Source organism: Panthera tigris, chromosome D1 (assembly GCF_018350195.1).
Source record: "Panthera tigris isolate Pti1 chromosome D1, P.tigris_Pti1_mat1.1, whole genome shotgun sequence".
NCBI lineage: Eukaryota > Metazoa > Chordata > Mammalia > Carnivora > Felidae > Panthera > Panthera tigris.
The window spans coordinates 73,663,874-73,683,326 of NC_056669.1; the positions used below are offsets into that span (position 1 = coordinate 73,663,874).

Consider the following 19,453-nt stretch of genomic DNA (forward strand, 5'->3'; position numbering starts at 1 on the left):
GTCAAAATAGGGTTTTGGCTCTGATTTGCCATTAACGATTTCTGTAACAGGAAGCAAACCACTTCACATTAGTGCTCAGTTTATTATCCACAGAATGAGGGGCTCAGAATTCATGTGAAGGCCCCTTTCAAATCTACAAAATGAGTGCTAGCAAACCATTGCATACATCCTTAAATCCTATTATAAAGTGGTTTAAAATCTATCCCTTGCAAATCACCTTGCAAAATCACCTTGCAAAAGGTTCTTTGGACACTCCATGGAAGTTACTAAGCTACCTCTCCAACCCTGTCTTCCAGCCATTCTCCTGCCACAAACACCCAGTAAACTCTTTGCTCTTTCCTCAAAATGCCAAGTCCTTCTGAAACTCTAACTTTGAACATTCTGTTTCCTTATGATTACACGACCTAAATACACAAAAGTGCTTAGTACACTGCCTGGGAACAATGGAAGGTGATAATCCCTTCCTAAAACCTGCTTTACTTAAGTATTCTTCAAGACTTCACCATTCTTCCACAAGAGACTTCATTGATGCCCATAAGCTGAATTACACGCTTCCCATGGCACTTACCACCTTATATATGGCAACTGTGTCTCTGAACAATAGATTATGACTTTTCTTAAGACAAAGGCCATTTGTTTCTCTTCTTTAAATTCCCAATGTACAGCACAGTGTCTGACCCACAGAGAGCATTAACTACATTATAGTGCTCCATGCACTCAAACTCTTCTATTAGACAATGACCTAATATGCCCTCTAGTGTGAATTTACTAAGTGACCTTAGATGATTCAATATCCCTGTACTTATCTGTTTTCATGGGTAAAAAGTAACATCAGCTTTAGTACTATGAAAAACTGTGAGAACTATGTGTACCACGAGAACATGGATATGAAAGTGCTTTGAAATGTATACAGAGCAATCTAAGAAGCTATGGATTTACTACTTATATTCCTTACTTGGGAAATAAAATATATTTCTGGCTTACTTTATATCTTCTATGGTGCTTAATACAATACTAAGGGTCCAGAAGAGTGCAGTAAATGTTTGTTGATTGAACAAATACAGGCAATTCGTTTATGTGTATGCTCATTAACCTTGATTTCTACATTTTCAAACAATATGTAACAGGCATAAGATGAAGTATGTCATATATGTTATCTTAGTTAATACTATCTCTACTATTCTGGATGGGGAAACCAACATTTAGCAAGGTTTAAAAAGTGGCAGAACCAGAATTTGAAACCATATTTCCAGTTTCCATTAGTCAGTGTTCGCTCCACTATACCATAGTTCTTTGTTTCTATTTCTTCTATTTCTTCCCAGGATCCACCTTGCTCATCAATGATATTGACAAAGTAGCCAGTGGCGGGCAAGAGAAGCACATTCCTATCTATCACTTCCGTTAGTTACTAGGAGCCCCCGTTGTTTTTATTTTTTTTTTTTTAATGCTTTTTGTTGGGAGGGAATATAAGTTGAAACAAACAAAAAAAAAATTAAACATAAATGAATTTTTAAAATTATTGTACTATTCATGTCCCCCCAAACTGAATTCTAGCTAACAGGAAGTGGGCATTTCTAGAATGTGTTATTTTAGCAGCAGAATCTAGGTTATTCTCATAACCAACTCTAGCTACATCCCTGTGAAATGGGAAAATGAAGATCAGCAATTCCACTGCACAGAAGGAAAAATAAACCTCTACTTACTTAGGTCTTTGTTTTATAAAGTCTATCATATAGCTTTCTACACGGGGCCACTTTGTAAACTTGGAAACCTACAGATGAAGAATAGTTATCAATTTGGTGAAGCTAACAAATACTTCCCCAAAATCTCAAGTGTGGAGTTAATGACCAAAGGTCCAACGTCAAAGGATGTATGAGGTAACTGTGAGGTTAAGAGCAAGGGCACTGAATCAAGACAGAAAGGTTGTAGTCTCGCCTGTCTCTTCTCAGCTGTGTGATGTCAGACAAGCTCCAAGAATGAAAGGGTGGCACTAGGTGATCTCCAGTTCTCCAAGTCTAACTTCACTGATGTATATAGTCTGAAACAAGTCAGAACCAGATACATCCTCCTTCCCACGAATTTCATGTAAACTGACCATTGCCTCTCTGCTATCCAGCTAGGTTCTCTGATATCACACACCTACCACCTGCTATAACTGGCCTCCTTCCCACGTGCCTTTCCCATCCAAAAAAATAAATACAAAGTACGCCTTCTTCCCAACCTTCCCTCTACCATCCCTGACAGTCAGCAAACACTCCTTCAAACCTTTTGTAATAAACAACTCCTGCTTTCTAAAATAGCAGACTTCTAACAGATACATGAAATCCTGGAAATACATAAAGACTTTCCAAGCCTGGATAGTTCTAATGAAATCAATTTTCAAACCCTGCTATTCTTTAAGCACACTTCTTAAAATGATCTAAAACCCCACCTAATTAATGTGACATTTAAGGCTGTCACTCTCACTGTGGAGCCAATTTACCAACTTGATCTTCCACAACTCCCCTACTTACTACGCCAGACTGGAAGGTTTTAAAATATGCCCAATTCTTTCTCACTTTTCCACAAGAGACTGTTCCTTCCTGCTAGAATGTCCCTTCCTTCCTGTTTTACTCCAAATTTAGTCTACCAAAATCATCATCAAAATTATTGAAGCTGGCTGGTGGGTTCATGGGGGTTCAATATACAATTCTTTTATGTATGCTCAAAGTTCTCCTTAATAAATAGTTTAAAGAGTGGCTGGTCCTAAAGAATATGGTAGTGGGGAAAAAAGAACCACCAGTGAAAATTTCCCTGCAGTGAGAATGGCTGAGGAACTTCAGCACAGTCACACATAATACTGATTTCAAGATGTTTCTGTTCTGGTGTTTCACAGCTACCTCCAATACACGTCTTTGCCATTCACTGAAACTTAACTCCACCCTTGAGATTTCAATAAAATAGGTATTCACAAAGTTCTTATTCTTCACCCAGTTTTACCCATTAGTAACATTCTACTAAACACACAACAAATCTAAACAACAACAAATTTAATCAGGGAAGACTTCCTGATTCCCCATATCAAAACAGGCCTTTGTTTGGCCTTCCCTCATAGCTCTTTGACCACACTTCATGGAGAGTTAAGTGAACATCTGTCTTCGTCGCCCACTGGCTCAGTCTCCTCTATGTCTTTCCTACTCCCTAACATCAGCTTGCACACAGCTTGTTCCTCATTAACATCTGTATTACTGAACTGAGGGGTTTGGACTAAATGACTTCTAAGTCTCCGAAAGTTCTAGAATTCTGCATAACCTATGACCCACAGTTGGTCAATATACCTCTCAGTGTCACACAAGAAGGATCGAGTAAGTGAGGATATAAGTAGTCTTCCATCCAAATAATCTAACTGGACAACACAGGAGTCAACTGTTGTTATTGTCTGAACAGGAAACATCACAAAAGCAGCAGCTGCCTAAAAAAGACACGATAAGGAAAGAAGATTTATCTTTACGTATACATGTGACCTCCTTTACCTTTTAAGTGAAAATAACTTTGGACAGCAAAATAAAAAAATTTAATGGGTCAAAATTTAATTTGCCTGTTAGGGTATCAAAGCTTCAGTCATTTAAAGGTTCTGTGAAATAATTTGTTACGTAACTGTAGAAGACAATTCTTAAGACTGTTTCTGGTTATCTAATCTTAGAAATTGGAATAACAAGGTGAAACAAGTTTTGGAACATGTGAGAGAATTTTGTCACACAGAAGACAGTACTTCTTCCTTCGGAAAAAAGACAAATTAGGACTATACTACCTATAATGTTCCAACTATATTTGGGATCAAAAATACGTTAGGAATCAAGTGGCAACTTTGAAGGGTCACCATGATCAAACCGGAAGAATATTCTGATATGTTAATTAAAATAAAATAATTTAGCCAATGGTAGTTAGATTTCTTCTTTTTTGCCAAGATCCTAAATAGAAATAAGCCAAGTTCCCCATTTTAACAGTCCTGGAGGAGAGGGACTGTAAGAAGTTGGTCTGCTCTGCCTTTTTTTTTTAAGTTAGAAAGAGAGAGAGAACACAAGCGAGGAACGGGCAGAGAGAGAGAGGAAGAAAGAGAAATCCAACCAGGCTCTGTGTTATCAGCACAAGGCCTGATGTGGAGCTCTTATGAACCATGAGATCAAGACCTGAGCTGAAACTAAGTCGGACACTTAACCAACTGAGCCACCTAGGCACCCCTGGTCTGCTCTGCCTTAATGAGAAACTGGAGCATTCTGTCAGGGTAACCTGATACTCAACCCTTCTACTGCAACAACTTTGGCAGGAAGCCTGGGACCCGTGCAGCTGAGCACAATCCAGGAGGTGCCTTTAAGATTCAGTTCACAGTAAGTTACATCCATTGTAAAAAAAAATATACCTAGACTCATGAGTTTCTTCTAATCAGGGACCAAGAGAATAGGAGCCTGGGCAAGTAGTACCATTTCTATGTTTGTCATTTTATTCACACAACTAATAAAGTGGCATCTTATCTTATTAACAGTTTAGTAGTAATGCTTTATTTAAGTGAACCATATAGGTAAGTTACAGAGTACTGTAATAGACAATGTGCAAATTATTGAAGTTAGCTCACAGAAGCCATCCTGCAACAGTATTAAGCTAAACCAGGCTACACATAAACAGTTCTCCACAAAATTAATAGTGTGGGCTCTAGATCAGTCCCCCAAGAAAGAGTAGATAAAATTGTGCCCCTCAACTGAAATTCTGTTAATATCTTCTATCTCACCACATACACAAAGAATTGGACTGGCTCTCACCTTTACTTGTTTAGAAGTGTTGAGTTTGATGGCAGAAACTTTCCCCATATGATCACCTACAAAAACTCTAAGAATAGCTGTATCCCAACAGAGGGCTGTAACTTTTCGGCCTTTGTGTTCTGAAGACACATAAATTCGTTCTGGTTTCCCACGACGCTCCTGATTTAATTCCCAAATAACTACGAGACCTTGACTGTAAGAATTGAATCACAGAAGCAAATTTTTGGCAAGGGTCAAAAAGGTACAATATTATTTGTATCACAGTATCAGTTATATTAAATATATATGCAAACTCCTGTTTGTCAAAAAAAGTAGGAAGTAGGAAGTCAAGGTACTGATTTCCTTTCTTTAGTCCACAAATCCAGTACAAGAGAACTTAAGATGTTCTAAATTATCTCTGTTACCTTTCGCTTTTAAGGCCACTGAAATGTTGTTGTGTCATACTGACATTTTCCATAAACCATAGGGTGACCAAATGTCTGTCCTGGTTTGCTGGGAACTGAGAGATTTCCTTAGGACTCAGGACTTTCAGTGCTAAAATTGGGACAGTCGTAGACAAACCAGGATGGTTAGCCACCCTAAAAAACACATAACTAGGGCTTGTCAATTTAAAATGTATTTAGAAAAGATCAGATAATTTTAAAGCAGTTTCTTACCTGGTAGCTACAGCAACATAATCATCATCATGTAAACAACAGGCAACCTGAGAAATTGCACCTTCCTAGAACACAAAAGGAAAAATATTAGGCTTCTCAAAAATGGTAATTTTTTACTTTTAAATCTCAAGATTTACATTCCTCTTTTACTCCAAATGATTATTCATAATGGAGAAATTGGGATCTATGAAAGATACTCCAAATGGTATGACAGAACTATGATTAATTAAGCTTACCCTGTGTGAAAGAAAAAGCCTGTGCTTCCAGCCTTCCTTCTGAATGAGATTGAGTCCTCCTCCCGAACTGCCCAAAGCCAGCCATTTCCGAGACACAGCTATGCTCGTGCACTGAAAACATGTAAACAGACAAGGGTGAGGTGATCGTAGTCACGTAACTAAATAAAAGAAACTACTAGACGTAAATACTAAGATCTGTGTAGCAGGTTCCTCCCCCACCCCACTTCCTGCCCAGCTGGACACCATGTTATGGCACTCAGCTTCTCATTCGAGCACAAGACACAGACAGAACATTGTGGTTTTAAATTTTTAACTGAATCTCAAAATGACTGAATAGGCTCAATTATACAAATGAGTAATTTTCCCTTGGCAAAATCCAGTTATCAGATCATTCATCTTTTGTGTAATTTGGCTAAATCATTCCACTGCTGACCACAAAGATGAAAGACCAAGTAAGTCCCCAGGGGATAAAGCAACTCTTTAACCATTTACTCACTTGAATCATTTCTAGTCCACATAATTAGCACACAAATCACCCACAGCTTTTAGAATGGGTGAGACTATAGAGGACACAGATGCAGGTCACTATGCTGTTAGACCCTCAGCCTGCTAATTCCTTTCCTTATCTACCACAGAAAACAGTGGCAATGCTGTGCCCAACACCCTGTGGCAAAATTTGTTGCTTTGCTGATGAACAGACACTCCCAACCCTCTTCAACCTTGCTTTCCACCACAGAAGCTGGAAAATCTAAATATTCATTTACTCAGTTTTTCCTGAAGCTAGTGAGAGCTATCTGACTAAACTCCAGCTAATAAGACTAAGCCTGCTGGGGTTTCTTAGAAAGGTTTACCTTACCAGGTAAAAGGAAGAGTCAGAAAAAAAGAAAGCCTTTGGGAAACAATCAATATATATATTAATAGTGTGTGTGTGTCTGTGTGTGTGTGTGTGTGTGTGTGTGTGTGTGTGTGTGTGTACAAATACATATACACTATATACACATACAGTGACATAATAATAGCAGGGGACTGGAACACCTGACTTAGATCAATGGACATATCATCCAAATAGAAAATCAACAAGGAAACAGGGGCTTTGACACACTGGAATAGATGAATTTAACAGACATCTTCAGGAAATTCCACCCTAAAACAGCAGAATGCAACATTCTTTTCAAGTGCACATGGGACATTCTCCAGAATAGATTACACATTAGGCCACAAAACAAGTCTCAACAAATTCAAAAAATTGAAGTCATACCATGCATCTTTTCTGACCACAATACTATGAAACTAGAAATCAATCACAAGAAAAAATTTGGAAAGAGCACAATACAGGGAGGTTAAATAACATGCTACTAAACAATGAATGGATCAAACAAGAAATTAAAGAAGAAATTAAAAATTACATGGAAACAAATGAAAATGAAAACACAACAGTCCAAAATCTTTGGGATGCAGCAAAAGAAGTTCCAAGAAGGCAGTTTATAGCAATACAGGCCTACCTCAAGAAGCAGGAAGAATAACCTCACACCTAAAAGAGCTAGAAAAAGAAGAATAAAACCCAAACCCAGGAAAAGGAAGGAAATAATAAAGATCAGAGCAGAAATAAATGATATAGAAACTAAAAAAACAATACAGCAGATCAATGAATCCAGGAGCTGGTTCTTTGAGTGTGTGTGTGTGTGTGTGTGTGTGTGTTTAAGAGAGAGAGAGAGAGTGCATGCGTGCAAGTGGGGGAGAGAAGAAGGGGGAGAGAGAGAGAGAGAGACAGAGAGAGAGAGAAGGAGAATCTTAAGCAGGCTCCATGCTCACAGAGCCCAAGGTGGGGCTTGATCCCACAACCCTGGGATCATGACCTGAGCCAAAATCAAGAGTCAGACACTCAAACCAGGGGCTCTCAGGAGCTGGTTCTTTGAAAAGATCAACAAAATTGACAAACCTGTAGCCAGACTCATTAAAAAAAAGAGAGAGAACCCAAATAAACAAAGTCACTAATGAAAGAGGAAAAATCACAACTAACACCATAGAAATACAAGCAATTATATCAAAATATTATAAAAACCTGTATGTCAACAAATTGGACAACTTGAAAGAAATGGATAAGTTCTTAGAAATGTATAACCTCCCCAAATTAAAGTAGGAGGAAATAGAAAATCTAAAGAGACCAATTACCAGCAAAATAATTAAATCAGTAATAAGAAACTCACAACAAACAAAAAGTCCAGGACCAGATGGCTTCACAGGCAAATTCTGTCAAACATTAAAAAAAAGAGTTAATACCTATTCTTCTCAAATTGTTCCAAAAAATACAAGAGGAAGAAAAATTTCCAAATTCATTCTATGAAGCCAGTATCACCCTGATACCAAAACCAGATAAAAACACCACAAAAGGGGCGCCTGGGTGGCGCAGTCGGTTAAGCGTCCGACTTCAGCCAGGTCACAATCTCGCGGTCCGTGAGTTCGAGCCCCGCGTCAGGCTCTGGGCTGATGGCTCGGAGCCTGGAGCCTGTTTCCGATTCTGTGTCTCCCTCTCTCTCTGCCCCTCCCCCGTTCATGCTCTGTCTCTCTCTGTCCCAAAAATAAATAAAAAAAAAAGTTGAAAAAAAAATTAAAAAAAAAAAAAACAAAAAACACCACAAAAAAACAAAAACAAAAACCTACAGTTCAATATCTCTCATGAATATCGATGCAAATATCCTCAACAAAATATTAGCAAGCTGAATCCAAGAACACATCAAAAAAATATTATATCTTTATCAAGTGGGACTTAGTCCCAGGATACAAGAATGGTTCAATATTCACAAACAATGTGACACATCACATCAATAAGAGGATAAAACCATATAATCATTTCAACAGATGGAGAAAAAGCATTTGCCAAAGTACAACATCCATTCATGATAAAAACCCTCTGCAAAGTAGGTCTAGAGGGAACATACCTCAACACAATAAGGACCTTATATGAAAAACCCACAGCCAACATCATACTTAATGGTGAAAAACAGAGCTTTCCCCTTAAGGTCAGGAACAAGACAAGGATATCCACTCTCACCACTTTTATTCAACATAATACTGGAAGTCCTAGACACGGCTATTAGACAACATAAAAAAATAGAAGGCATCCAAATTGGTATGGAAAAAGTAAAACTCCCACTATTTGCAGATAACATGTTACTATATAGAGAAAACACTAAAGACACCACCAAAAAACCACTAAAACTGATAAATGAAAACCAGGAGAAATGATAAATGAATGAATAGTAAACTAACAGGATACAAAATCAATGTACAGAAATCTTTTGCATTCCTATACACTAACAATGAAGCAGCAGAAAGTGAAATTAAGAAAACAATCCCATTTACAACTACCCCTAAAACAATAAAATATCTAGGAATAAATTTAACCAAACAGGTGAAAATGCTGTACTCTGAAAACTATATAAAACACTGATAAAAAAAATTCAAGACGATGCAAAGAAATGGAAAGATATTCCATGCTCATGGATTGACAGAATATTGTTAAAATGTTTCTACTATTCAAAGCAATCTATAGTTTAAATGCAATCCCTATCAAAACACCAACAGCATTTTTCACAGAACTAGAACAACCCATCCTAAATTTTGCATGGAACTACACAAGGTCTTGAATAGCCAAAGCAATTTTGGAAACACTGGAGGTATCACAAGTTCAGATTTCAAGTTATATTACAAAATGGTAGTAATTAAAACAGTATAGTACTAGCATAAAAATAGACACACAGATCAAGGGAATAGAACAGAAAACCCAGAAATAAAAGTACAATTATATGGTCAATTAATCTTCAACAAAGGAGGAATAAATGGGAAAAAGACACTCTTCAACAAATGGTATTGAGGACTCTAGACAGCAACAGGCAAAGAATGAAACCGGACCACTTTCTTTCACCTACAGAAAAATAAAGTCAAAATGGATTAAAGACGGGCGCCTGGGTGGCTCAGTCAGTTAAGCATCCAACTATTGATTTCAGCTCAGGTCATGATCTCATGGTTCGTGAGTTCAAGCCCTGTGTCAGGCTCTGCTCTAACAGCACAGAGCCTGCTTGGGATTCTTTCACTCTGCCCCTCCCCTGCTCATTCTCTCTCTCAAAAATAAACTTAAAAAAAAAAAAAAATTCTAACTGAAATCAACCCCTCATGAGTGTTGCTCATATCACTTTGCCTATTACATCCTACTCTTCTGCTTAGAGGCTAGAAAATTACTGGGGTAGGGGAGCAAAAGTATAAGAATGAAATTATTTTGGAATTGGTCATAAGATTTGTTCTTCACTATGTCATTCCTGAGTTTATCAAAAGAACTCAGGGTTTGAGGGAAGCACATACTTTATCCCACACAGCTAATGGCTTTTGCTCTGTTCCCTAAAATGGAGGGTATATCAAACTCCTTGTTCTGTAATGAGCTTAGTATAACTGCAGTGGTCCATGATGCTTAAAATGCAACATGGTATACTCATTTATACTATTTATTTTCAACCAAATACATTACTTTCTTAGGGAAAACAGCAAGATTATTGTGAAAGAAAAAAAAAATCTGACCAATCAACATCATGGTTTTCAAGAATGGGAAAGCAAATGATAGCTCAGAAAGTAAATCAAGAAAGAGTTGGGAAGGGAATGCAAGTTGGTGCAGCCACTCTGGAAAACAGTATGGAGGTTCCTCAAAAAACTAAAAATAGAACTACCCTACCACCCAGCAATTGCACTATTAGGCATTTATCCACGGGATACAGGTGTGCTGTTTCGAAGGGACACATGCACCCCCATGTTTATAGCAGCACTATCAACAATAGCCAAAGTATGGGAAGAGCCCAAATGTCCACCAATGGATGAATGGATAAAAAAGATGTGGTATAGATATACAATGGAATATTTATTACTCAGCAATCAAAAAGAATGAAATTTTGCCATTTGCAACTATGTGGATAGAACTGGAGGGTATGATGCTAAGTGAAATTAGTCAGTCAGAGAAAGACAAAAATCGTTACCACTTCACTCATCTGAGGACTTTAAGAGACAAAACAGATGAACATAAGGGAAGGGAAACAAAAATAATATAAAAACAGTGAGGGGAACAAAAGAGAAGAGACTCATAAATATGGAGAACAAACTGAGGGTTACGGGAGGGGTTTTGGGAGGGTGAATGGGCTAAATAGGTAAGGGGCATTAAGGAATCTACTCCTGAAATCATTGTTGCACTATATGCTAACTAATTTGGAAGTAAATTTAAAAAAATAAAAAAACAAGTTAAAAAAAAAAAGAAAAAGAAAGAGTTGGGGCGCCTGAGTGGCTCAGTCAGTTAAGCATCCAACTTTGGCGCAAGAAACGTTCTCACGGTTTGTGGGCTTGAGCCCCATATCTGAGCTGTGCCGACAGCTCAGAGCCTGGAGCCTGCTTCAGATTCTGTGTCTCCCTCTTGCTCTCTGCCCCTCCCCCACTCACACTCTGTCTCCCTCTCGCTCTCTCAAATATAAAAAAAAATCTTTTTAATACAAAAAAAAAGAAAAAAGAAAGACCTATGAACATGCTACTTGTATGTAAGGTATTACTAGCACAGGGAAGAATACCCATGATTCCATTAAACATAAAGAACTAGATGGCAGGGAGCATATATAACAGTGTGCACAAAATATACAAATATGAACATGAAACAGATACACAGATCAAGAAATTCACCTTCAGACGACTGGAGTCCAGCCTCAGGGCTGAAAGTAATGGATCCAGAGACTCAAATTCTGCCAGTACATGGCTGTAGGACTCCGGTATCACTGGCACAAAAGTCATTTAGCTGGAAAGGTGAAACTACGTTGAGTGACAGGCACAGTATTCCTGAATAAAACCTGCAAAAAAATATAATTTTTAGAAGCTCCTTGCTTAGTTAGCAAGTATTTAATGGATATATGGAGACCATGGAGAAACAGGAGAAAGGAACAAGGATCCCTACTTTGGAGGTACTTAGCATCTACGAGGAAAGAAAACACACATAGATAACATTATGTGCAACCATCAGCGTGTACTGTATCATTCCCTGACTCTGAAGCTCCCAGACAATCAAGCCCAGATTCTCAAGGTCCCTCCATAATCCTGTCCCACTCTATTTATCTAACAGCGTGAGTAGGTAGAACGGAGGATGTAAGAGAAAAATTGGTCAAGTTCCTCTTTGGTAAAATAGCAACCTCAGTTGTACTTTTTGAGTTGTAAATCTTCCTCTACCTTTCAGAGTCTCTCATTAAAAGGCAACATTCTGTAAAGGCTTCAAACTATAAACCCTTATGAGCAAATTCAATAGTTATCAGCCAATAATTTAACTGTGCTCAATAGAAACACACCTCTGGATCTCTTTCTCCACACTATCAAGGGCTCAGTAAGTATCTGTTAAATGAATGAATGCACCTACTAAGTGGGAAGTAAGGTACAGAGAATTAAAGCTCAAAGTAAGAGCTTCGATAAGAAAACTGATAGGAATGAATAGGAACAGGAATACAAAGCAGCAAATGCTAAATAACCAATGAAGACTTTGTACACTAACACAAGAGTTATCTGTTCAGCAACTCTCAAGTGTATATTTTTGTCAAATTGCACCAGCTTCCAGAAAAGAAACAAAATTCAAGAAAATTCTTATCCGTTAATTTAAATTTTCTCCATTTTGTAACATGCCAAATTAAAAATAAAAGCAAACACTACAGGGGCACCTGGGTGGCTCAGTAGGTTGAGTGCCCAACTCTTGGCTTTGGCTCAGGTCATGATCTCAGGGTTCATGAGATCGAGCCCTGTGTCAGGCTCTTCTGCACCGATGACACAGAACCTACTTGGGATTTTCTCTCCCTCTCCCCCACCCCCCCCAACTCTCTCTCAAAATAAACGTTAAAAAAAAAAAGCAAACAGTACTGAAAAATTCAGAAACAACTGCTTATACTTGTTTTTAATTTACAGTTTTTTTCAGAACATGTATTCACTTATTTATTTAACAAATATGTACATAGTGTTACCAGCAAGACCCCAAACCTCGACCTCTACTGCTCACCTGCTTGCTCCTACCAACCTCTGTCCCACATTTTTCCTTAAGCTCTTCCTTCCAGCTTACCTCTTAACTCAGGCAAAAGACCGGAGGGGCATAGCATCATGTGATGGAAACTGAAACAACCCCTCAAGCAACAATTGCCTGGTTAGGAGTTCTGGTGGCCCAAACCACCCTGACCAGTTTGAGCTCACCTCCCGACTCATGCCAGTGCAGATGGACTACGAAGTAATCCAGGGAGTGACCGACAGTTACTTTTACCTCATTTGAATATGAAAATCTCCACCTAAACAGAAGCACAAGCCTCCTTTACATGATATACTATGTACATATAAGCATATTTCCTAAAGGAGCATGCGTGGGCCTCTACACAGAGGTGACAAGTCTCCCTTATTCAAATACTCATTCTAACTCTAAAACAAACAAACATTCACTCTTTGTCAGGGAGTCATGGCTTTGAAAGTTATTCCCTGTGATCTCCTTGTTTGCTGCAAATAAAGTTTCCTTTGTGCAACAACTCTACCCATTGTAGTTTCTACCTTGACTCACAGGAGGGAACTCATGTTTGTTGTTACAATAGCACCAACTTGTGCACTGTTCTAGGTTGGAGAGATAAAACAGAGGACAAAACAAAGTCCTAACATTCATGGAGCGTACCTTCCAGTGGCAAAACACACATAAGCTTACGATGTTTTTTACTGCATACACATAATATAGTCTTATCTCCTCTTCGTTATACTATTTTTAGTGTAAGAATAATATTCCAAAAAGAAAACCAAATCTTTAGTAGTCCTATACTCAAAATATTTAAGAATTCCAGGGCAGCTGGTTGGTCAGTCAGTGAAGCATGCAACTCCTGAACCTGGAATTTTGAGTTCAAGCCCATGTCAGCTGTAGAGATGACTTAAAATCTTTAGGGATGCCTGGGTGGCTCAGTCAGTTGAGCATCCCGACCCTTGATTTCCTCTCAGGTCATAATCTCATGGTCCGTGGGTTTGAGCTACACTGCACTGACATTGCAGAGCCTGCTTGGGATTCTCTTGTGTCCTCTCTCTGCCTCTTTCACTCTCTCTCTCTCCAACATAAACATAAAATAAAATAAAATCTTTGAAAAAGACTTCTTTTGAGAATTCTTGACCTAAGAAAAAAACTATCATTCTTTTCACTCATTCATTTTATTGAGTTCCTTGTGAAATATGAGACACAGTGGTAGAAATGACAAAATAATTCTGGAAATCAGTCACTTTATAAACAGGGAGAAAAAGAACATGCGCGTGCACACACACACACCTAATAAGGAAAACATAAGCAGAATGCTATGTTGGAACTTAAAGGACAGAAGAATCACATTTCACACTGAGTTAAAGGGAACTGTAGAAAACTTCCTAAGGGAAGCAGCACTGGAGCCGAATAGGCTTTTATCAGAAGGAAAAGGGTAAGGGCAGCAATAAGCAAAAATACAGAGGATACATTTGGAGAATACAAGTTTAGTTTTTGGTTGAGACACAGGATACAAGGAACAGAGTAATGAAAAATAAAAGTGGAATAGTAATTCAACACAAAGCATGAAACACTTCTAATTTCAAACCAAAGAACCTGAAGAAATTTTAATTTGGTAGGCAACAGAAAGACATCAAAGGATTTGGTGTTAGGCAATCACATAATTTCTGTGAAGCGCTGTGGGCACACCCTAGAAAACAAAGACTTAAGAAAAGTGGTGGGTAGTAAGGTAGTAAAGACAAGGCCTTTCAATTACTCAAGAAATCTGATGGAAAAGGAGAAAATCTCTCTGGACTTTCTGACCAGGAGAGACTCAAACAGATTTGTAAATAGTAGCTAAGAGTCTTTAGAATGAAAAAGACTGAAGACACAAGAAAAAGATAAAACCATGGTATAAGATCCTAAAGAAGCTGGAAAGGAATGACATCAAGTCCACATTGTCTATCTCTTCCACTTGTGATCTTAAACTCTGAAGTGGATAGGCCATCGGGCCTTGATTTCAGTGTCCTGCAAGTTATAATTTAATGAGGTAAAAAAAAACTAAACTAACAGGTTCCTAATTTTCAAAAAATATATATTTAATGGGAAATGAGAACGGAAAAGAAACAGCGTCAGCAATGTCAGTTCTCAAGAGAAGTTGCGGGCTGATGATTAAGAATTAAGATGGTATATGGGGCGCCTGGGTGGCTCAGTCAGTTAAGCGTCCGACTTCAGCTCAGGTCATGATCTCACAGTCCGTGAGTTCGAGCCCCACGTTGGGCTCTGTGCTGACAGCTCAGAGCCTGGGGCCTGTTTCAGATTCTGTGTCTCCCTCTCTCTGACCCTCCCCTGTTCATGCTCTGTCTCTCCCTGTCTCAAAAATAAATAAAACGTTAAAAAAAAAAAAAGAATGAAGATGGTATAGAGTTAAGCCAACTCTATATTTATACTTTCCTTTGTTCTTTTTCTCTCTTTAATATTGAAATGTGCTCACTTAGAGCTTTTACTGATTATTTCTAATTGTGTCTTCTGCGGTTTAAAGGAATGTTTACTTCTCCCAAAACAACCCTTCAGTATTTGAAAAGTGGTATCAGGTCTTCTAAAAATTTAGCATTCCCAATTCTTCGATAATTTCTGACACGACAATTACTAACTTCCTCTATTCTTGTCAACCTTCTACAAAGGCCATTTACTTTGCCCAAAAATATGGTGCCTAGAACTGAACATAATACACCTTAAGTGGCTGAATAACAAAGACTAGAATAGAAACAGTGACTTCCTTGATCTGGACATTAAATTTCTATGTTATAACCTAAAACAGCACCGTTTTTAAAGTAGCCATGTCACACTTTTGATTCAACTAAAACCCAAAGGAATTTTCACACAAATATAATCATCCTAGCTGGTACTTAAATACCATAGAATTGAGCTCAAATAAAAATCTACTATTAATCAAATGTGACAATGCATATAAAAAGTACCAACACATTTAAATTCTCTGTAATAAAAACAGTAGAATGTTGACAACTGTTAAAAATGGGTTATGAGTACATGGGGTTCATTTTATTATCCTGTCTACTTGTGTCTACGTTTGCAATTTTCCATAATCACAAGATTTTTTCAGTACCTACTTTTAAAAAGAAATCAGTCAGTGTACAAACCTTCGAAACCTCCCCCTCTTAATCTATGATCTCATCCTTATTTATTTTTCCAGCCCCATCTTCCACTCTACCCCTATTGTCCAACTATACCTTGCTATTTTTTGTTTCTCTTTCATTGTATAAACTTCCTGTGCCTCTGTGGTTCAATAGATACTGTTTTCTGAATCTTCATCCATCTAATAAAATCCTACCTTTCTGCAAAGCTGGGTTTAAATACTACTTCTGTCAAGCCTGCACACCTCTAGCCAAAAACAAACAAACAAACAAACAACTAAACAATTAGAAGGTGGCTATAAATGCTTACCAAAGTCAGTAAAACAACTTCTTGAGGGGTTGGCTTACCCAAGGTTACAGAGCTCCTGAGAGGTAGAGCTGTGACTAGAATCCACTTCTCCTGAGTCCTAATCTAATCACCTTTCCACTTCCATGCAATCCTTTATGGTAACATAAACGAGTAGTAGGATTAAGTAAAGGCTTTTTATCATCGCCCTAGTACTCATTTCACCAACGGACCACAGTGTTTGCTGCTTACACATTAAAAGCAAATCACAGCATTCTTTCTCCCCCCACTAGCTACGTGGACGGAAAAGATGGAATCAAGCAAAAAGTAAAGATACTATGCAAAGGGTATATACGAGATTCCACCATTCCATAGTGGGATCTTTCTACCCGAGAAGTAATAATCAGAGAACGCTTCACCACAGAGAAATGGCGATTCATACATGCATCATGCAGTCAACATTCTTTGTACCCATCGCCGGACACAGTCCCTGGCCACAAGAGGCTCCCTAGCGGAACTAGTAACTTTTCTGCAGCGATATCTTTAACACTGTATTCAGATCTCTTGAGGAGAGAAGCTTCGGTAACCATGTTTTCCAAGCCAGGCTCACAGACCAGCAGCCCAGAGGTCTCGGCTCCGCTCCACCACTTCCAAGGCCGGAAACCCCCAATTCTCAATAGATCAGACCCCCTCTCACGGATGGCCGCTGGGACACTCACCGAGCAACTAAAAGCCGTACACTCAACGAGCAACTAAGAACGATACCGGAGAGTCTTTCCCTCCTTCCGTACCTCCCCTCCCGCGTTTACGTCATCCAGAAGCGACGGGGACGCAGGGACACCGCTATTAACGGCACTTCCTTGTCACGTGACGGGTTACGCCCCCTGCTTGCGCGTGGTCCCTCCCCCTCCGGCCGCGGTCGCAATTACGCTCTCTGCGGCCTGCAGTCAGCGGGCTGCTGCTGGCCGAAGACACAGCGCCGTCGGAGACCGGAAGAGCGTTAGGCCAAAGGGGTGAGCCAGCCAGGATCCTGGGACCCTTCACAGCTTGAGGCCGGCGAAAGGAAATGAAACAGGCGGGAACCGGCGGGGGAGGGAGGGAACTAGCGGAAGGTGTCATGGCGGCCGCGCTCTGGGTCACGTGCCCGGCAGGCCCGCCTTGGTACTTCCGGTCACGTGCCCTCAGAGTCCTCGCAGCCAGCGATGGAGGCGAGACCCCCCAGTAACAGAGGCGGTGGCGACGGTGGTGGCTACTGGGTTTCAGCCTCTTCCCGGCAGCGTCTCTAAGAAGCGCAGCGGAACTCGACCCGACCCAGCCCAGTTACTCCCTGCCCAGGGCCGTAGCTCTCACTTGGTAAGTTTAGACCGAAGAATGGGGGCGGGTGGGAGGGTGGGTGAGGAGCTGACAGGCCTGGGGGCCGCTGGACGGCGCGGATTCTGCCCCTTTTCCCAGTGTCCCTGTTGCCGTCGCCACAGCTCCTACGCCTGCCATCTCGGTAGCCTTTTATTGTCCTGAAGCGAGGAATAGGCGACCCCTAATCTGCTGGCCTATAGGAAGTCTGCCCCTTTACTAAGAGCAGGGACTCGAAGATTTCCCCAAAGCAAGGGTTAGACTTAGCTTTTGAGAATGAAGGACGTGGAGGCCTCTGAGTGACAGAGGAGCCCTTCCCGTTAGGAAATGTGCTCTTAAGTCTTTCGGTTTCTGTAGGAGAACACCTTCCCTGTAGTGTCCACACATCTTTTGCTTGACCTGTCAATTCTGCGGCTTCGTAAAAGCTTCTTAACACATGTGCCAATCCACACCCCCGGCTTTGGTCCTTGCCCAATTTGATTGTCTTGTAATGATGAAAAATAGACCACTAACCTATGGAAATATGTAATTATTTTATAAAGCCCCCAGTGTTCTAAGACTAAGTCGACTAAGGCAGTGTGTTCCATTGATTCTTAAACACTCATTTCGGGGTCTGTATGGTTGCGGAGAGGGAAAAGATCCAGAAACTTAATCGTTAGCCCATTAAAAGACAATGTGAAAAACATACAAAAACTAAGTGGTTTGAAATACACACTGTAGTAAGTATTAACTCCATAAAGGAGTGGAACAATTTCTCCCCACTAATTCTTACTGGGAACTCCGTTATACAAAACAGCATGCTCTGATGGAATTGAATTTGGGAGTGCCGAGCCCCACCCAGTCGGCCAACCCTGTTGGAACACAGTTTGAAAACCACTGAACTGGGCTTTGGTAAATAAGCCAAAATTGCCAATCCTAACATAGCTTTTTAAAGTCAAAAGTAGGACAAAGGAGATGGAGAAGTCACAACAGAAAGGAAAATAACCTCTAGTATCAGGCCTATGGCTTGCAGAAGGAATGGACTCTGGAGAGAACTTTGTACCTTTTAGCAGACCTAAATCCCTCATTTGGGAAGGAGGGAGAGACAATTTGGGGCTATTAAACCTGTCCTTTACCCTCACTCAGCTGACATTTAGCAGCAGATTGAAAGTTTGAGTTTCTCCTAGGTGATATTAAATATATATGGTAGTGCAACTGTAAAAAAATTATTCATGCAAATGCAGAGAGGGCTCTTTAAAAATACTAGGAAGATTGGTGCAGAGAGGAATCGGTTTAATAAACCAAATGATCAGCTTCCTGCACATACTGCCCTCGAGGCATATATCTTCTCCCTGCTGGTTAATCTTTCCACCTTTTAGCCTTACTTTTCTGTGCTGCTAGGTTTTTCCCCTACCATTGAGCTTTCCTAGCATTTTGACCAGTGTTTCTACCTTGTGGATACTGCTGGAGGAGGTCCCTTGTGCCCTTCCTCTTTTCTCTCTTAGCTTGCCTTTAGTGTGGCAGCATCTGGCATCCAGCTAATAACTAGTAAGTCCCTCCCTTCCCCACTTTGATTACAGACTGATTGCTCTTCTCTTGATTTGGATATTATACTCTTGTCAGCATGCAGTATTTATTAGTGAATATGAGCATACATTTCGTTCTGCCTTGTGTCTGTCGCATTTTCCTCCTTCTGCCTCTCCCTGCACTGCTGTAAAAATGAAAAAGTGCTTGGTCTTAAAATTGCTACATCAGTTACTCCCCTTAATAGCTTCATTGTGTGTGTAACTTTCATTGAAATGGTAAATTTTGGTCACTTTTTACATACTTCCAAGGTCCTGTTCTCTGTAATGCTGGATTGTTAAAATTTTTTTGGATTGCCTCATAGCAAGCAGCATTCCAGATCTCCATTTTGTATCCTGGCAGATACAGCAGCTCTCTCTAATAATCCTCCTTTTAGAGGGT

At 39.7% G+C, this 19,453-nt stretch overlaps 2 protein-coding genes across 7 annotated transcripts in view; one reads left to right on the plus strand and one right to left on the minus strand.

Moving 5' to 3' along the window:
• HPS5 (HPS5 biogenesis of lysosomal organelles complex 2 subunit 2) overlaps window positions 1-17,029 on the minus strand; it is a 39,585-nt gene extending 22,556 nt beyond the window's left edge. For 2 of the 5 annotated variants that reach the window (XM_042957347.1, XM_042957344.1), the window contains exons 1-6: window positions 16,879-16,963; window positions 11,398-11,561; window positions 5,689-5,799; window positions 5,453-5,517; window positions 4,797-4,989; window positions 3,318-3,451 (exon numbers count right to left, since the gene is read on the minus strand). In XM_042957347.1, the coding sequence (XP_042813281.1) occupies window positions 3,318-3,451; window positions 4,797-4,989; window positions 5,453-5,517; window positions 5,689-5,799; window positions 11,398-11,505 (611 nt within the window). In that variant the 5' untranslated portion in view covers window positions 11,506-11,561; window positions 16,879-16,963. Of the gene's footprint in view, window positions 1-3,317; window positions 3,452-4,796; window positions 4,990-5,200; window positions 5,331-5,452; window positions 5,518-5,688; window positions 5,800-11,397; window positions 11,562-16,878 lie in introns of those variants that run through there. The other 3 variants (XM_042957346.1, XM_042957345.1, XM_015544861.2) reach the window with 3 other exon arrangements.
• A 41-nt stretch (window positions 17,030-17,070) lies between these two features.
• GTF2H1 (general transcription factor IIH subunit 1) overlaps window positions 17,071-19,453 on the plus strand; it is a 37,138-nt gene continuing 34,755 nt past the window's right edge. Inside the window, exon 1 of one of the 2 annotated variants that reach the window (XM_042957349.1) lies at window positions 17,071-17,172. The gene's annotated coding sequence lies outside the window, so the exon portion shown is untranslated. Of the gene's footprint in view, window positions 17,173-17,241; window positions 17,513-19,453 lie in introns of those variants that run through there. The other variant, XM_007098436.2, reaches the window with a different exon arrangement.